Raw genomic sequence first — 13425 nt, forward strand, 5'->3', positions numbered from 1 at the left:
TAGACAAGGTAGTTCTCCAGATACCGTACTGGAGAATATTTTTTCGAAATTTATTTAGCAAAACAATGACGCGCCAACCTTTATCATCGGTATTTTCATCTTTCGTTTTCGAAAATTTGAGTTTAGATTTTATATTTTCAAACGTATTACGTGACATTGCAGAAGAAATTACTTCACACGATAAAAAAGGATCAGCAGCCCAATAATCTCTTTGAGACTTCCGCTTGTTGAAAGAACTCACTAAAATAATACCGATGAACGTATTTAGATCATCCATATTCAAGTTCAAACCATTTTCTTTGCTGGCATCGATCATATAGTCTGTCATATCTACAGAGAAAAATTGTTCAAAAAGTTCAACTGGCTTGCTTTCTCTAATACGTTTCTTCTGAGTATCCTTCAATAAAACTTTATCCATAAGATCGCATGTATACTTTTTTTCGCCATTCACCCATTTGAACTCATGACCTTTTTCCAATTTATCTTGATTTTCGCGATAACTTTTACAGATCTTGTCATAAGTCATAGTTACTTTGGCCTTTCCACGATCAGTTTCATCATCCGAACTCTCTCTACCTGAGGAACCAGAATTATCTGGATTTGGAATGGCAACCAATTCCTCCTCATGTTGAATGTGAAATTACATTCAATAGTTTATTTGTGATATAATTCAAGTTTATACAAAAGTATAGCGAATTATAACTCAAACGGTGTCAACCCCTTTTTGGTAACTTTAGGACACCACCTGCGTCAAGAATCTGAGATTATTTGACGATACCTGAGGAATTGTGCTCCTCAACAAAAACTAAAAAAGTACAAACTGACAACGATTTGGATTATTACCCAAATAAACTATTGATAATTTTGAAAGAGGGAACTTTATATGTTTGAAACTTGATAATGAAAATATAATTCAAAATAAATAGTTATTCAAAATCTAGATGAACATCAAGCTACATTGGAAAAAATCAATGATCTTAATGGGATAAATAATGAAAAAGGTATTGTTATGATCTCATGAATAAAATTTTATTCAGCGAATATGACAAGAAAGTCCTCAGCGACCTTGAAGTATGTATTTTCAGTCAGTTTTGATGCTTTTTTATATATTTTGTCGGCCATATTGGATCCGCCATATTGAATTTGGAAATTCTATCCTCAGATTCGTGATCAGCGACCCCAAAAACCTTGATGTATGCATTTTCAGTCAGTTTTGATGCTTTTTTCGATATTTTGTCGGCCATATTGGATCCGCCATCTTGAATTTTGAAATTCTAACCTCAGATTCGTGTTCAGCGACCCCGAAAACCCCCATATACGAGTTTCCAGGGACTTTCAGGGACTTTCAAAGAGTTTGGGCGATCGGACAGCTATTTGAATCTCTTTTTCCATCATTCAAATAACGCGCAGGGCTTTCCGGTTATTATGAAGAGGTTAGGAATTTTTCATGCCAGGGAAAAAATTTTGTCGTCATCTTGAACTATTTTGTACACTTTTGATTGAAGTCCAAAAATATTTTGATGGCATTTTGTCCCTCAAAAAAAATCCCAAACTCGGAAGAACTCAGAATTTTCGTCACTTTTTTGTTTAAAATCCGCCATATTTTTTTTTGGTGACTTTAAAATGCAATTCTGACTTCACCAATCGAAAGAGCGACCTCGAAAATAGTGGATAAGGTACTTCGGAGCTATTTTAAAACTGATTTTCATGTTACTTACAACGTCTGAAATAACAAACAAAATTCTGTTTCTTTGGGCGTTGATGGGTTAAGCAACACGTTAACGGAGTCAGGACATAGATGGGAGTGACCGGTGGTATACCGCTTAGAATCAAAATTATCGCGGGAGTATTCACGAGAGTTTTGGAATGTGTTTGACAACTTTCGATACCTAGTGGTTTATGAGACATGAGAAAATTAGGAATATATAAATATATTTTTTTAAATATTATGATTTTCTCATTTTTCACTTTCGCACAATAATTCTCAGTATTTGATTACTATCAATATTTAACAGTGACTTTATTATCAGTACTTACCAGAAATTAAGTATTGGCCAAAAAATTACTGAATTACTGGTAATACTTAATCACTAATAATTTTTCAGTATTTCTTAGTATGATATTTCTGTAAGAGCAATGCTTGCAGTTCTATATCTTAGAATTTTTTTGCTGGCCTGGACGTTCTTTATTATTCGTGTCAAAATCACCAAGTTTGAATCGTCGAAACCATTCCTTGCAAGTTGTTTCCGATAGAGCAAGTTCCCTATAAGCTTCAACAAGCATTTGATGAGATTCAGTAGCAGTTTTCTTCAAATTGAAACGGAAAAGCAAAGCTTCGCGCAAATGATGCTTATTTGGTTGAAATTCAGACATTTTCTTCACAGTAAATAACTATGTTGTTGTCACAAACACAAACTTTTATATACTGAATATTATTGACAGAGCTCAAAACTATAAATGATGTTTTGTCCAGCCATTACAGTTGACGATTGTCAAAGCTACAGCTATTTATTGCTAGAAGGCGGGTTTCAAGTTATAGACCTAATAAAAACAGTGTTTAAATAAATATTTGCTTTAAAAATAAATAAAATTTTAAGTAAATAAATATTTGTTTTAAAAGTAAATAAAATACAAGTAAATTATTTTATAAATTTAAATAAATTATTTTCTAATATTAAAAGTATCCTTTTTATGTTTTAAATTAAAGTTTCTTATAAGAAAACAATTTAAATTTACAAAATAAATAAAATTTGTAATTTAAATTTACAAAATAATTTATTTGCATTTTACTTACTTTTAAAATAAGTAAATACTTTTTAAATATACTTTTTTTTTTTGTTTTCGTACATAGGTACCATATGTATACGTACGTACATGTATACCATATCTATATAATACAAAATATTTTTCAGTCAAAGTGTCAGTGGTGCAATAAATAAGGTAAACGACTTAAGAACCAGAGATCCCAGTTCAAATCTCAGCAATGGTAAACAAGTTTTCAAAATACAATTTAAATTGAATTGACTAGTTTGTAAAAGAGTAAAGTGGAAAATTTAAGAAAAATTTAAAAAAAAGAAAGAAAAATGTATATAAATATTTTTTGTGTGTTGTCTGAGCAGTGCCGGACTAATACTAGTATGCAACGTTGGGCCGATGTCAGTAGTTAATATCGGATGGACATTGACACTCAACATTGGACCGATATCAGTGGCAGTGTTGGATCAGATCTGGCACGAGCCATGGACCTAAGTTATCATTCAGATAGAAACAGTTGTGTTGCCAGTGTTGTACCAGCTTTTACCAGCGTTGCGCCAGCACTGCAAGTCTGGCAACCAGTATTAGCCCATTACTGGGCCAAAAACCCTATATGGGTAGACACTTATTTTCAAGCTATAACTTTCTATTGTTATAATTGTTTACACGTAAGTTAAGTGAACTTTTATATTTTCTAAGTCTTTACAATAAATTTATTTATATTTGTCCTGAGATTTTTGTAAAATTTTATAATTAAAGTTTTGTTATCTAGGATTGCAAGAATATGTTATATAGAACGTAGAAACATGGAATATGTTATATAGAACGTAGAAACATGGAATATGTTATATAGAACGTAGAAACATGGAATATGTTATATAGAACGTAGAAACATAGAATAATATATAATAAATTATTTATAATTTCATTTATTACCTATAATTCTATATTACCTATATTCTCAACTAATCTCTTATTAGAAATTGGTTTATTATGTAGAATATTATTTCAAATAGAATATTATCTCAAAAGTATATTAGCTGATTGTTTTATATAAATTTATTAACTGATTATTATATTAAATTATATAACAATTCTAACTTTTAGTTACTCATTCGACAATAAACTTTTTTTATTTTTACTGACAATTAATAAGTAGAAGTTTCATTTGTATTATACCCAAGTAGGAATCGTATACATTTCGCTAGTGCGGAAAAATGGCCCGATACTGGGTCGATGCCGAAAAGCGGATGTCCGATATTGGTACTGGCTCAGTAATGGGCCTAATATAAAAAACTGTATTATTGGTACTGGCTCCATACTAAGGTTAGATACTAGATAGTCGTACCGTATGTGTACTGGGGCGTTACCAAAAAGTGTTTGTCATTTTCAGTACTGGCCCAGTATTAAAAAAGCTGTATTATTGGTACTGGCCCTGTTCGTAGAATCAGTACTGAATACTCAAGTAAGAATCATATACAATCTGCCAATAAAGGATATTGGGCCAGTATTGTGCCGGTATCGAAAAACGGACGATACCAATGTCCTTTATGGGAAAACGGAAGAGCCCATTAACGTGAAACTTAGATAACTCAATAAGAACGCTTGCTTGACAAACGGAAGACTCGAGTTCGATTCCAGCCGTCGCCCTAAAGATTTTTTCCTCATACGACTATTAAAAATGGACATGACTAGGTACAAACGAGAGCAGTCCGGCCATAGTCTGATCCTTCTTTCTTGTGATATTAACAATTGTACAAATAATAAAATTTACTAAGAATTGATACTGGCCCAGTACTGGGAATAGGTACTTCCCCAATGATAGTGATAAATACTTTTTTATACTGGTACAGTACTGATTTTTGGTACTGCGACAGTACTGTTTTCCGATACTGGCTCTTTTCTATCATCCTAGTATCACACCAATACTGGCATCTGGTACTATGCCAGTAACATTTACCATAAATTAGTACTGCCACTTTGATGCCAGTAGTAAATTCCTACTTGGATAGCTATTATGCCACGTAGTATATTTTTACTTTACTTACGCATAATATTTATTAACAAGGAACGTGACAGAACTGTCCCTCATCAATTTTGTTGTGCTTTGTATATGTTGTAGAGCATCAAAAAGTAAGAGACCCATATTTTTTTATATTGGCTTATCTTCAGGTTTAGGGGTTAATAGCCTCTTGAAAAAAATTAACTTTTTCATTTTCATGGAATAATTCCTAAGATATGAAATATATGAAAAAATGTTTTCTACAAAAGTTTTACAGTATTTAATACTCTTTGCAAGATGTATTTCATTTTTTTCAAATATCAAATTTTTTACTGCCCCCCTCTACTCGTTACCTTCGCAAAATTGTTAAGTTTTTGTAAGGACCAAAATTGTAGAACATTTAATACCAAATCCATCCATATATAATAGTAAAAGTTGGTCTTACTTTAATGGTTGGAAAAACAAAGTGATAACATCGTACTATAGACGCCACACTGCCCAAGTAAATCGATACTGTAGATCAGTGGCGTAGCCAGGGGGGCTGAGGGGGCTGCAGCCCCCAAAAATTAATTTTCTGGGTTACGCTAAGTGTGAGAAAAATTTTTTCGAATAACTTTTTTTTGCTCATCAAAAATAAAAAGTGCACCCCCCCTCCCCCGAAACTTTGTTCTGGCTACGCCACTACTGTAAATTGATATGTTACTATAGGTAAGGGAATATAATAAATTGTAGAAAAATAACATATTGCATTTATTTAATATATAACACAATTGCATTTAATATATAATATTTACAATATATGTGTGTGTTATTTTATTATATTAATAATATAATTAATATAATATTAAAAAAAAATCGATACAAAACTTGCATACACATAGAAAATAAATATGTTAATTTATGACATACATTTGTTACAAAAGTGGTGTTCATGGAAAAATGTAATGCAAAGTGATTGTTTGCATCAAGAACAAATAATTACATTGTTCGACAAAAATCGAACTTTTTTTCGTGATATGAGTACGAATAGTCATTTCCGATGTATTTTTGCCTAGTGAACACGAATCCGTCGTCCAAATTTGATTGTCACGTCACTATTTGGAGAAAAATGATGTCAAGAAGGCCAAAAGTCGAGTGCGGGAACCTCCTTATCTTATATCTTACTCCATTTTTCTCAAAATTGTAACGTGATAGCCAAATTCGGACAACGGATTCGGGTTCAGCAAGCTAAAATACATTGGAAATGACTATTTGCCATTTTGCAAAAAAAAATTGTTCTGCCCAGTGATATTGATGCCGACAACTTTCTGATTGCCATATGTTGAAAACAAAAAACTGTTGGGAAACAAAACCACATATTTTTTCAAGCTGAAAGTTGATACTTTTGCGTGGTATTAACAAAATGTAGAAAAAATTTTACTGTTTGCGCGACAGCGACACGAAAACTCTATAAATCGTCATTTTCTTTGATGTAATTTTCCTCAAAATTGTGACATGTTAGTCAAATTTGGACAACAGATTCATGTTGAGCAGGTAAAAATACATCGGAAATGACTATTCGTACTCGTGTCACAAAAAAAGTTCGATTTTTGTCGAACAGTGTAATTATTTGTTTTTGGTGCAAACAATCACTTTGCATCACACATTTTTTCCATAAGCACCACCTTTGTAACAAATATGTGTCATAAATAAAACACATTTATTTTTTGTGTGTATGCAAGTTTTGTATCGATTTTTTTTTTAATATTATATTTATTTTATAATTAATATAAAGCACACACACATTATATATTTTAAACAATATATATTAAATATATGCAATTGTGTATATGTTATTTTTCTACAATTCATTATATTCCTACCTAGTAACATATCTACCTACAATATTCATCTACTTGGGCAGTGTAGCGCCTATAGCATAATGTTATCATGTCGTTTTCCAACGATTAAAGCAAGACCAACTTTTACTATTATATATGGATGGATTTGGTATTAAATACTCTACAATTTTTGTCCTTACAAAAATTTAAAAATTATGTGAAGGTAACAAGTAGAGAAGGGGAGGAGTAAAAAATTTGATATTAAAAAATAAAGTACGCCATTGCAAAGAGTATTAAATACTGTAAAACTTTTGTAGGAAAAATTTTTTTATATATCTCATATCTTAGGAATTATTCCATAAAAATAAAAAAGTTCATTTTATTTAACGGGCTGTTTTAACCTCAAGATAAGCCGATATAAAAAAAAACGGGTCTCTTACTTTTTAATGTTCTACAACATCCGAAGCGCATAAAAATCGGTGAGGGACAGTTCTGTCATGTCCCTTGTAAGATGTTAAATTTAATTTAACTAATTTTACTAAATTAAATTTAATAAAATATTAAGTTTCATTAAGAAAATAGGCAGTTTTTTCAAAAACTGAAATTTTTGCTGGGTGTTTTAAAATATACGTTAAGCTGTAGCTTGAAACAAAATTTCTGATTTCTTAAAATTATTGTATTTTTATCAGATAATAAAAATATTTTTTAAGATTCTTAAATATATATACAGTTTAATTTATTAATATATTTCTTTCAATTTTTTAATCAAAATTGTTGTTTAAAAAAATAAAAAAGTTCAAAATTGTTCCAAGGTACAGCAATCTCTTCTATAATATACATAATTATATATGTCCACACACATAAAAAATGCTGTTGTACAAATAAAAATTAAAGCTTCTCGGTATTTGCCGTGGTTACCTTGATTGATAATGTCAGAAATGAAAAAATGCATGCCCAAAATTCTTGCAAAGTTCGTCGTAACAATTAAATATATCAAAAAATGACACTTGCATAAATCAATTAAGCACATCTTAAAATACTTGGAACACTTTCCTTTTGCTCCAACAATCAATAAATAAAATTTATGTAAATAAATAAAAAAAGATGAGTTAAAAAAAAAAGCATGTCACGTTATTTTTACGATTATTTATTGATTGTTGGGGCAAAAGGAAAGTGTTCAGAATATTTTAGAGATTTTAATCAATTGCAAGTGTTATACTTTGAATATATCTTTTTATTTCAACGTACTATGCAATTTTAGGCATACGTTTCCTCGTTTCTGATGTCATCGATCAAGAGTTCCGCAGCCTTCAAGTACCTAGAAGTTTTAAAATAACTTATTCAGTAAACCAACTAAGACTAACATTATATCAATGTTATAATATATTCAATGTGTAACTGTTATGTATAATATGTATTATATTAAATTTACATTTCTGAGTGGGAAATTATAACATTGATGTAATGTTATCAGTAGTGTAGCCAGGGAGGGGGGAGCTGAGAGGGCTGCAGCCCTACTCCCCCGAAATTAATTTTCTGGGTTACGCTAAGTGTGAGAAAAATTTTTTCGAATAACCTTTTTTTTGCTCGTCAAAAATAAAAAGTACAACCTCCCCCGAAACTTTTTTCTGGCTACGCCACTAAATGTTACTATTAGTTTCTAGGTTATAGCAGTCCGTGATATTAACATTTAGTTGAATAAAACTGTTTTCTTTTTTTTCTATTCAATAGCATTTTCCTTATGTAAACATATATAGTTATACAGCACAAAATCCAAGAACATCCAAGAATCATCTTGGATGTTTTGAGAGTTTCCTAGATCATGAGTACATTTAATCTTAGAATATTTTGTACTATTTGAGATTATACAAAATGTCTGACGCAAAGGATATAAAAATGACGTATAGGATTTTTTATCCAGTTTGATTTAATCTATGAACACAAGACTAAGTGTATACTATTATAACTTATCTATAGTATCGCGCGTATTATTTGCCGATATTCTTTAATTAATAACACAAAATTTTACATGGTTATTTACAAAATAATAGACTAATATTGTATTCAATTTAATCTAATCTACATGTACATGAAGTATGGGAACATTTTGCGTCAGATTCCTTATATAATGTGACCATATACAAACAAAATTCATATATACTTATATAATTTTATATGATTATATATATATGGGGCATTCTCTGTCAAAAAGACCCCCTCTGCCCAGAATTTATTTGCACGAAAAAATTTCTGTTGAGGCTTAAGTGTTAGCTTAATATCTCTATTTTAATGTACCGTGGGGCCTTTTTCGAAAAATCAATATGGTGGACCTAAAACGGCGCTTTTAGTGAAAAGAGTGTTGTAAAAAAATATTTGCTTATTGGAAAAGCACTAAGAAAAAATTCTTTTTGTTATGCGGTTTACATATACTTCTAAGACCCATACTGATATTAGAAAAATTCAAAATAAATAAATCAAGATGGCGGCAAAAAAGTGGAAAAGCACGAAATAATAGATATTTCCTACACAATTTCTGACAGTAAAAAACAAACTATTTCTAGGTGGTATAGTATACCATCATGGTTAGGTAATTTTATCCTCAGTTTTAGTTCTTTAATAATGTAGTTAATTAAAAATAGCTGATGGACCTATAAGGTCCATCAGCTATAAAATGAGTTTATACATAAAATGTATATACTCACACCTAAATTTGTAATTTGAACTGTAGACATAAATTTTTAAATAAAGAAGAGTACTATTTGAGAATTTTGACTTGAGACTTATGGAATCGAATAGTTGGATCCAGGACCAAAATGTGCTAAAGCCATTAAAAATATTTTATATTTTATGAAATATTCTCCTCACAAATTTTCATAACAATATAACCAAACTTTGATAATTTGATTACTGATTTTCTTTTAGATTATGTCGCCATATTGGATACGTCACTTTTAATTAACTATATTATCAAAGGATTAAAATTGTGAATAAAATTATCTAGGTACTAATACCATCTAGAAACAGTCTGCATTTTGTTGTAAAAAATTGTGTACCAAGGAAATATCTATCATTTCGTTTCTATTTTTTCCACTTTGCCGCCATCTTGGTTTATTCGTTTAAAATTTTTCTAATATCAGTATGGGTGTTAGAAGTATATATAAAACCGCATAACAAAACAGAATTTTTTCTTAGTGTTTTTTGTAAAACTTTTCCAATAAGCAAATATTTTTTTACAACATTCTTTTCACTAAAAGCGCCGTCTTAGGTCCGCCATATTGATTTTTCGAAAAAGGTCCCACGGTACATTAAAATAGAGATATTAAGCTAACATTTAAGCCCCAACAGAAATTTTTTCGTGCAAATAAATTTTGGCCAGAGGAAGGGGTGTTTTTGACAGAAAATGCCGCGTGTGTGTGTGTGTATATATATATGTATATACAGGGTGTCTTGCAACTACCGTAAAATATTTTAATAGCGTATTTTGAAGATAAAGTAGAGTAAAAAATTCTAATACAAAAATGTCGAGGCTATAATAGTTTTTCAATTATAACCGATTACAGAGATTACCAGTAATATCGCGTAGAATTCGCGCGCTCAGGCCTGTAATTATACAGCATGCACAACGTTTTATCATTTCTTATCGACTTCACGGTTAATATTGATTTTTATTACACAGCTGATTCCTAAAAACATTAATAATTATTATTGTTAGAATTATTACATTTAATAGTTTCTACACTTAAGTAATAAAGGATTTTTGCGTTTTTAACATGAAAAGTAATCATGGAAAATAATTTATTATTATTTTTGTTTTTTTCACGTTTTATGAGGAATGAAATCGTATAATTCTAATAAATCAAGGAAATAAAGTTAATTTGTCCATATTTCTTCCAAATAATTTAAATTTTTACTAAAATTATTATAAGATCAGAATTAATATTCGCTTTGACCGAATTAAGATCCGCTTTGATGCTTTCTTCATTTATCAATTTTTATCAATCTTCGTAATTTTTTTTAGAAACAAACAAATTTTTTTAGAAACAAACAAATTTTTGTTAAAGAAACTTTAGACTTAATAATTTTTTGTAAATGGAATAATTGGAGGAATTGATATATTTATATTTATATTTTAATGAAAATAAAGGATAAAATAATTTGTTTATAATATACAATTTGTTAATAATAATCTTTTTTTAATGCATAACAACAATAATAACTTCTTAACATCTGAATATGTGATGAATACGTGATCTAAGCTAAGTCAAACATAGAAAGTCACAATATTATAAGTTTTAAATCACATATTTTTTATGTATATATTTTATCGCATATATTTTATAATCAAATATTTTATATTAACAAAATTAAAATTTTATAAGGAAAAATTTTATAAGACAAAAGTATTTGTGTTAATAATAATCATATATTTTTAATATTTTTTTGGGCCATTTATAAAAGCTGTTCAAAATGTCCTTGTATACATAATTGTACTCGTCTTAATAAATTACGACAAGAATTTTTTATTATTTCATTAATGAATGTTGCCAATCCTTGGCTTATATGTTTTGCCAGCAAGGTTAAATACATATTTATAACAAACGAGTTACAATAATTACTTGAAGATGTGCCATTAAATGAACGATTAAATATGATTTTTCAACATCTCCTGACTTTACAAGAAGAGTCCAAAATATATTAAACGAAACATATCCAAATCAATGGATTGGACGTAACGATCCAATTAATTGGCCACCAAGATCCCCAGACATAATGCCAATAGACTTCTTCTGGGGGACATTTAAAACAATATATTTATCAAGGTGAACCAATTAAAAATGAAGAGGAATTGTATAATCGCATTAACCAAAGGTTAGCAACATTCACTAATGAAATAATAAAAAATTCTGATCATAATTTATTAAGCCGGGTACAATTATGTATAGAATCGGATGAAGGACATTTTGAGCAGCTTTTCTAAATGGCCCAACAAAATATTAAAAATATATGATTATTGTTAACACAAATACTTTTGTCTTATAGTTTTCTTATAAAATTTTAATTTTTTTAATATAAAATATTTGATTATATCAACATAAAAAATATGCGATTTGAAACTTGTAATATTTTTATTTTCTATGTTTGACTTAGCTATGATCATATATTCATCACGTAATCAAATAATAATATTAAGAAGTTATTATTGTTATGTATTGAAAAAGATTATTATTAACAAATTGTATATTATAAGCAAATTATTTTATCCTTTACTTTAATAAAAATTTAAATATTTTATCAATTACTCCAATTATTTTATCTACAAAAAATTATTAAGTTTAAAGTTGCTTTCAAAAAAATTAGTCTGATTCTAAAAAACTTATAAAGATTGATAAAGATTGATAAATGAAAAAAGCGTATTCGGTCAAAACGGATCTTGGTTCGGATCTTACAATAATTTCATTATATCAAGATTTTAGTATAAATTTAAATTGTTTAAGAAATGTGGACAAATTAACTTTATTTTCTTGATTTATTAGAATTATACGATTTTACTTTTCACAAAACGTAAAAAAAACGAAAATAATAATAAATTATTTTCCATGATTACTTTTCATGTTAAAAACAAAAATCTTTTGTTACTCAAGTGTAGAAACTATTAAATGTAATAATTCTAACAATAATAATTATTAATGTTTTTAGGAATCAGCTGTGTAATAAAAATCAATATTAACCGTGAAGTTGATAAGAAATGATAAAACGTTGTGCATGCTGTATAATTACAGGCCTGAGCGCGCGAATTCTACGCGATATTACTGGTAATCTTTGTAATCGGTTATAATTGAAAAACTATTATAGCCTAGACATTTTTGTATTAGGATTTTTTACTCTACTTTATCTTCAAAATACGCTATTAAAATATCTTACGGTAGTTGCAAGACACCTTTTATATATATATATATATATATATATATATATATATATATATATATATATATATTTACATTCTCCTCTTTTATATATATTTTATATATATTTACATTCCTCTTTTGTTCGAATTACCACGCAATAAGGATGAAAGTCTTCTCGAACGCGAGATGTATCGCTCCAACGCGTTGGTGAATATGGTGTAATTTAAAAAATATCTTCCACGTGCGACATCTTTTCATTTCTATTTCCCTCCCTTCCCCCTCCCATGCTCTTCATGACACATCGCTAGTATAAATACAGACATAGAAAAGGAAATATAAAGAATACGGCCTCTCCGGGATAATTACGAGAGCAAGTGTCTGTGTCTGTACGTGTATGTGGTATGTCCGTATGTTTTTAGGACGCGGTTAGGACCTTGCTCGTGCATTCTTTCTTCCTTTGTTATATTTTGACTAATTTCCTTTGACGCTATTGATTACGCATAATTATATGCATGTCGCAATAGTTTCTCCTTCAAATGTAACACTTTTTTGTTTGTCGCATTTTTTTGCCTAGTTATCTGGATTCCAATGATAAATTGAGGGAAGACACATTGTGATTCGCAACATGAGATTTAAAGACGCGCGAAGTCGTGACCGCGCCCTAATACAATGGGGGGTCTTACCAAGGGGCTGGCCAATATTATTCCTATCCTGCTGAGCACCGCTGGGAGCCGCTGCAACATCACAGACACCAAACAAAGAGACTTACTCACCAACATTTCCACCAACCAAATTCTTACTAATCGTGTTTATAACAGAAACAGACAGACAGACAGACAGAGAGAGACAGAGAGAGACAGAGACAGACAGAGAGAGAGAGAGAGACAGAGAGAGACAGAGAGAGAGAGAGAGAGAGAGAGAGAGAGAGAGAGAGAGAGAGAGA

At 29.8% G+C, this 13425-nt stretch overlaps 1 protein-coding gene across 15 annotated transcripts in view; it reads right to left on the reverse strand.

Moving 5' to 3' along the window:
• Window positions 1-13425, reverse strand: part of LOC116849465 (glutamate-gated chloride channel) — a 157035-nt gene that overhangs the window by 50311 nt on the left and 93299 nt on the right. For 7 of the 15 annotated variants that reach the window (XM_032826606.1, XM_032826609.1, XM_032826604.1 and 4 more), the window contains one exon: window positions 13166-13216. The exons of the other annotated variants lie outside the window; for them this stretch is intronic. In XM_032826606.1, the coding sequence (XP_032682497.1) occupies window positions 13166-13216 (51 nt within the window). The remainder of the gene's footprint in view (window positions 1-13165; window positions 13217-13425) is intronic. 15 annotated transcript variants of the gene reach the window in all.

Source organism: Odontomachus brunneus, unplaced genomic scaffold, assembly GCF_010583005.1.
Source record: "Odontomachus brunneus isolate Ranch 3 - 2012 unplaced genomic scaffold, Obru_v1 Obru_scaffold_116, whole genome shotgun sequence".
NCBI classification, from domain to species: domain Eukaryota; kingdom Metazoa; phylum Arthropoda; class Insecta; order Hymenoptera; family Formicidae; genus Odontomachus; species Odontomachus brunneus.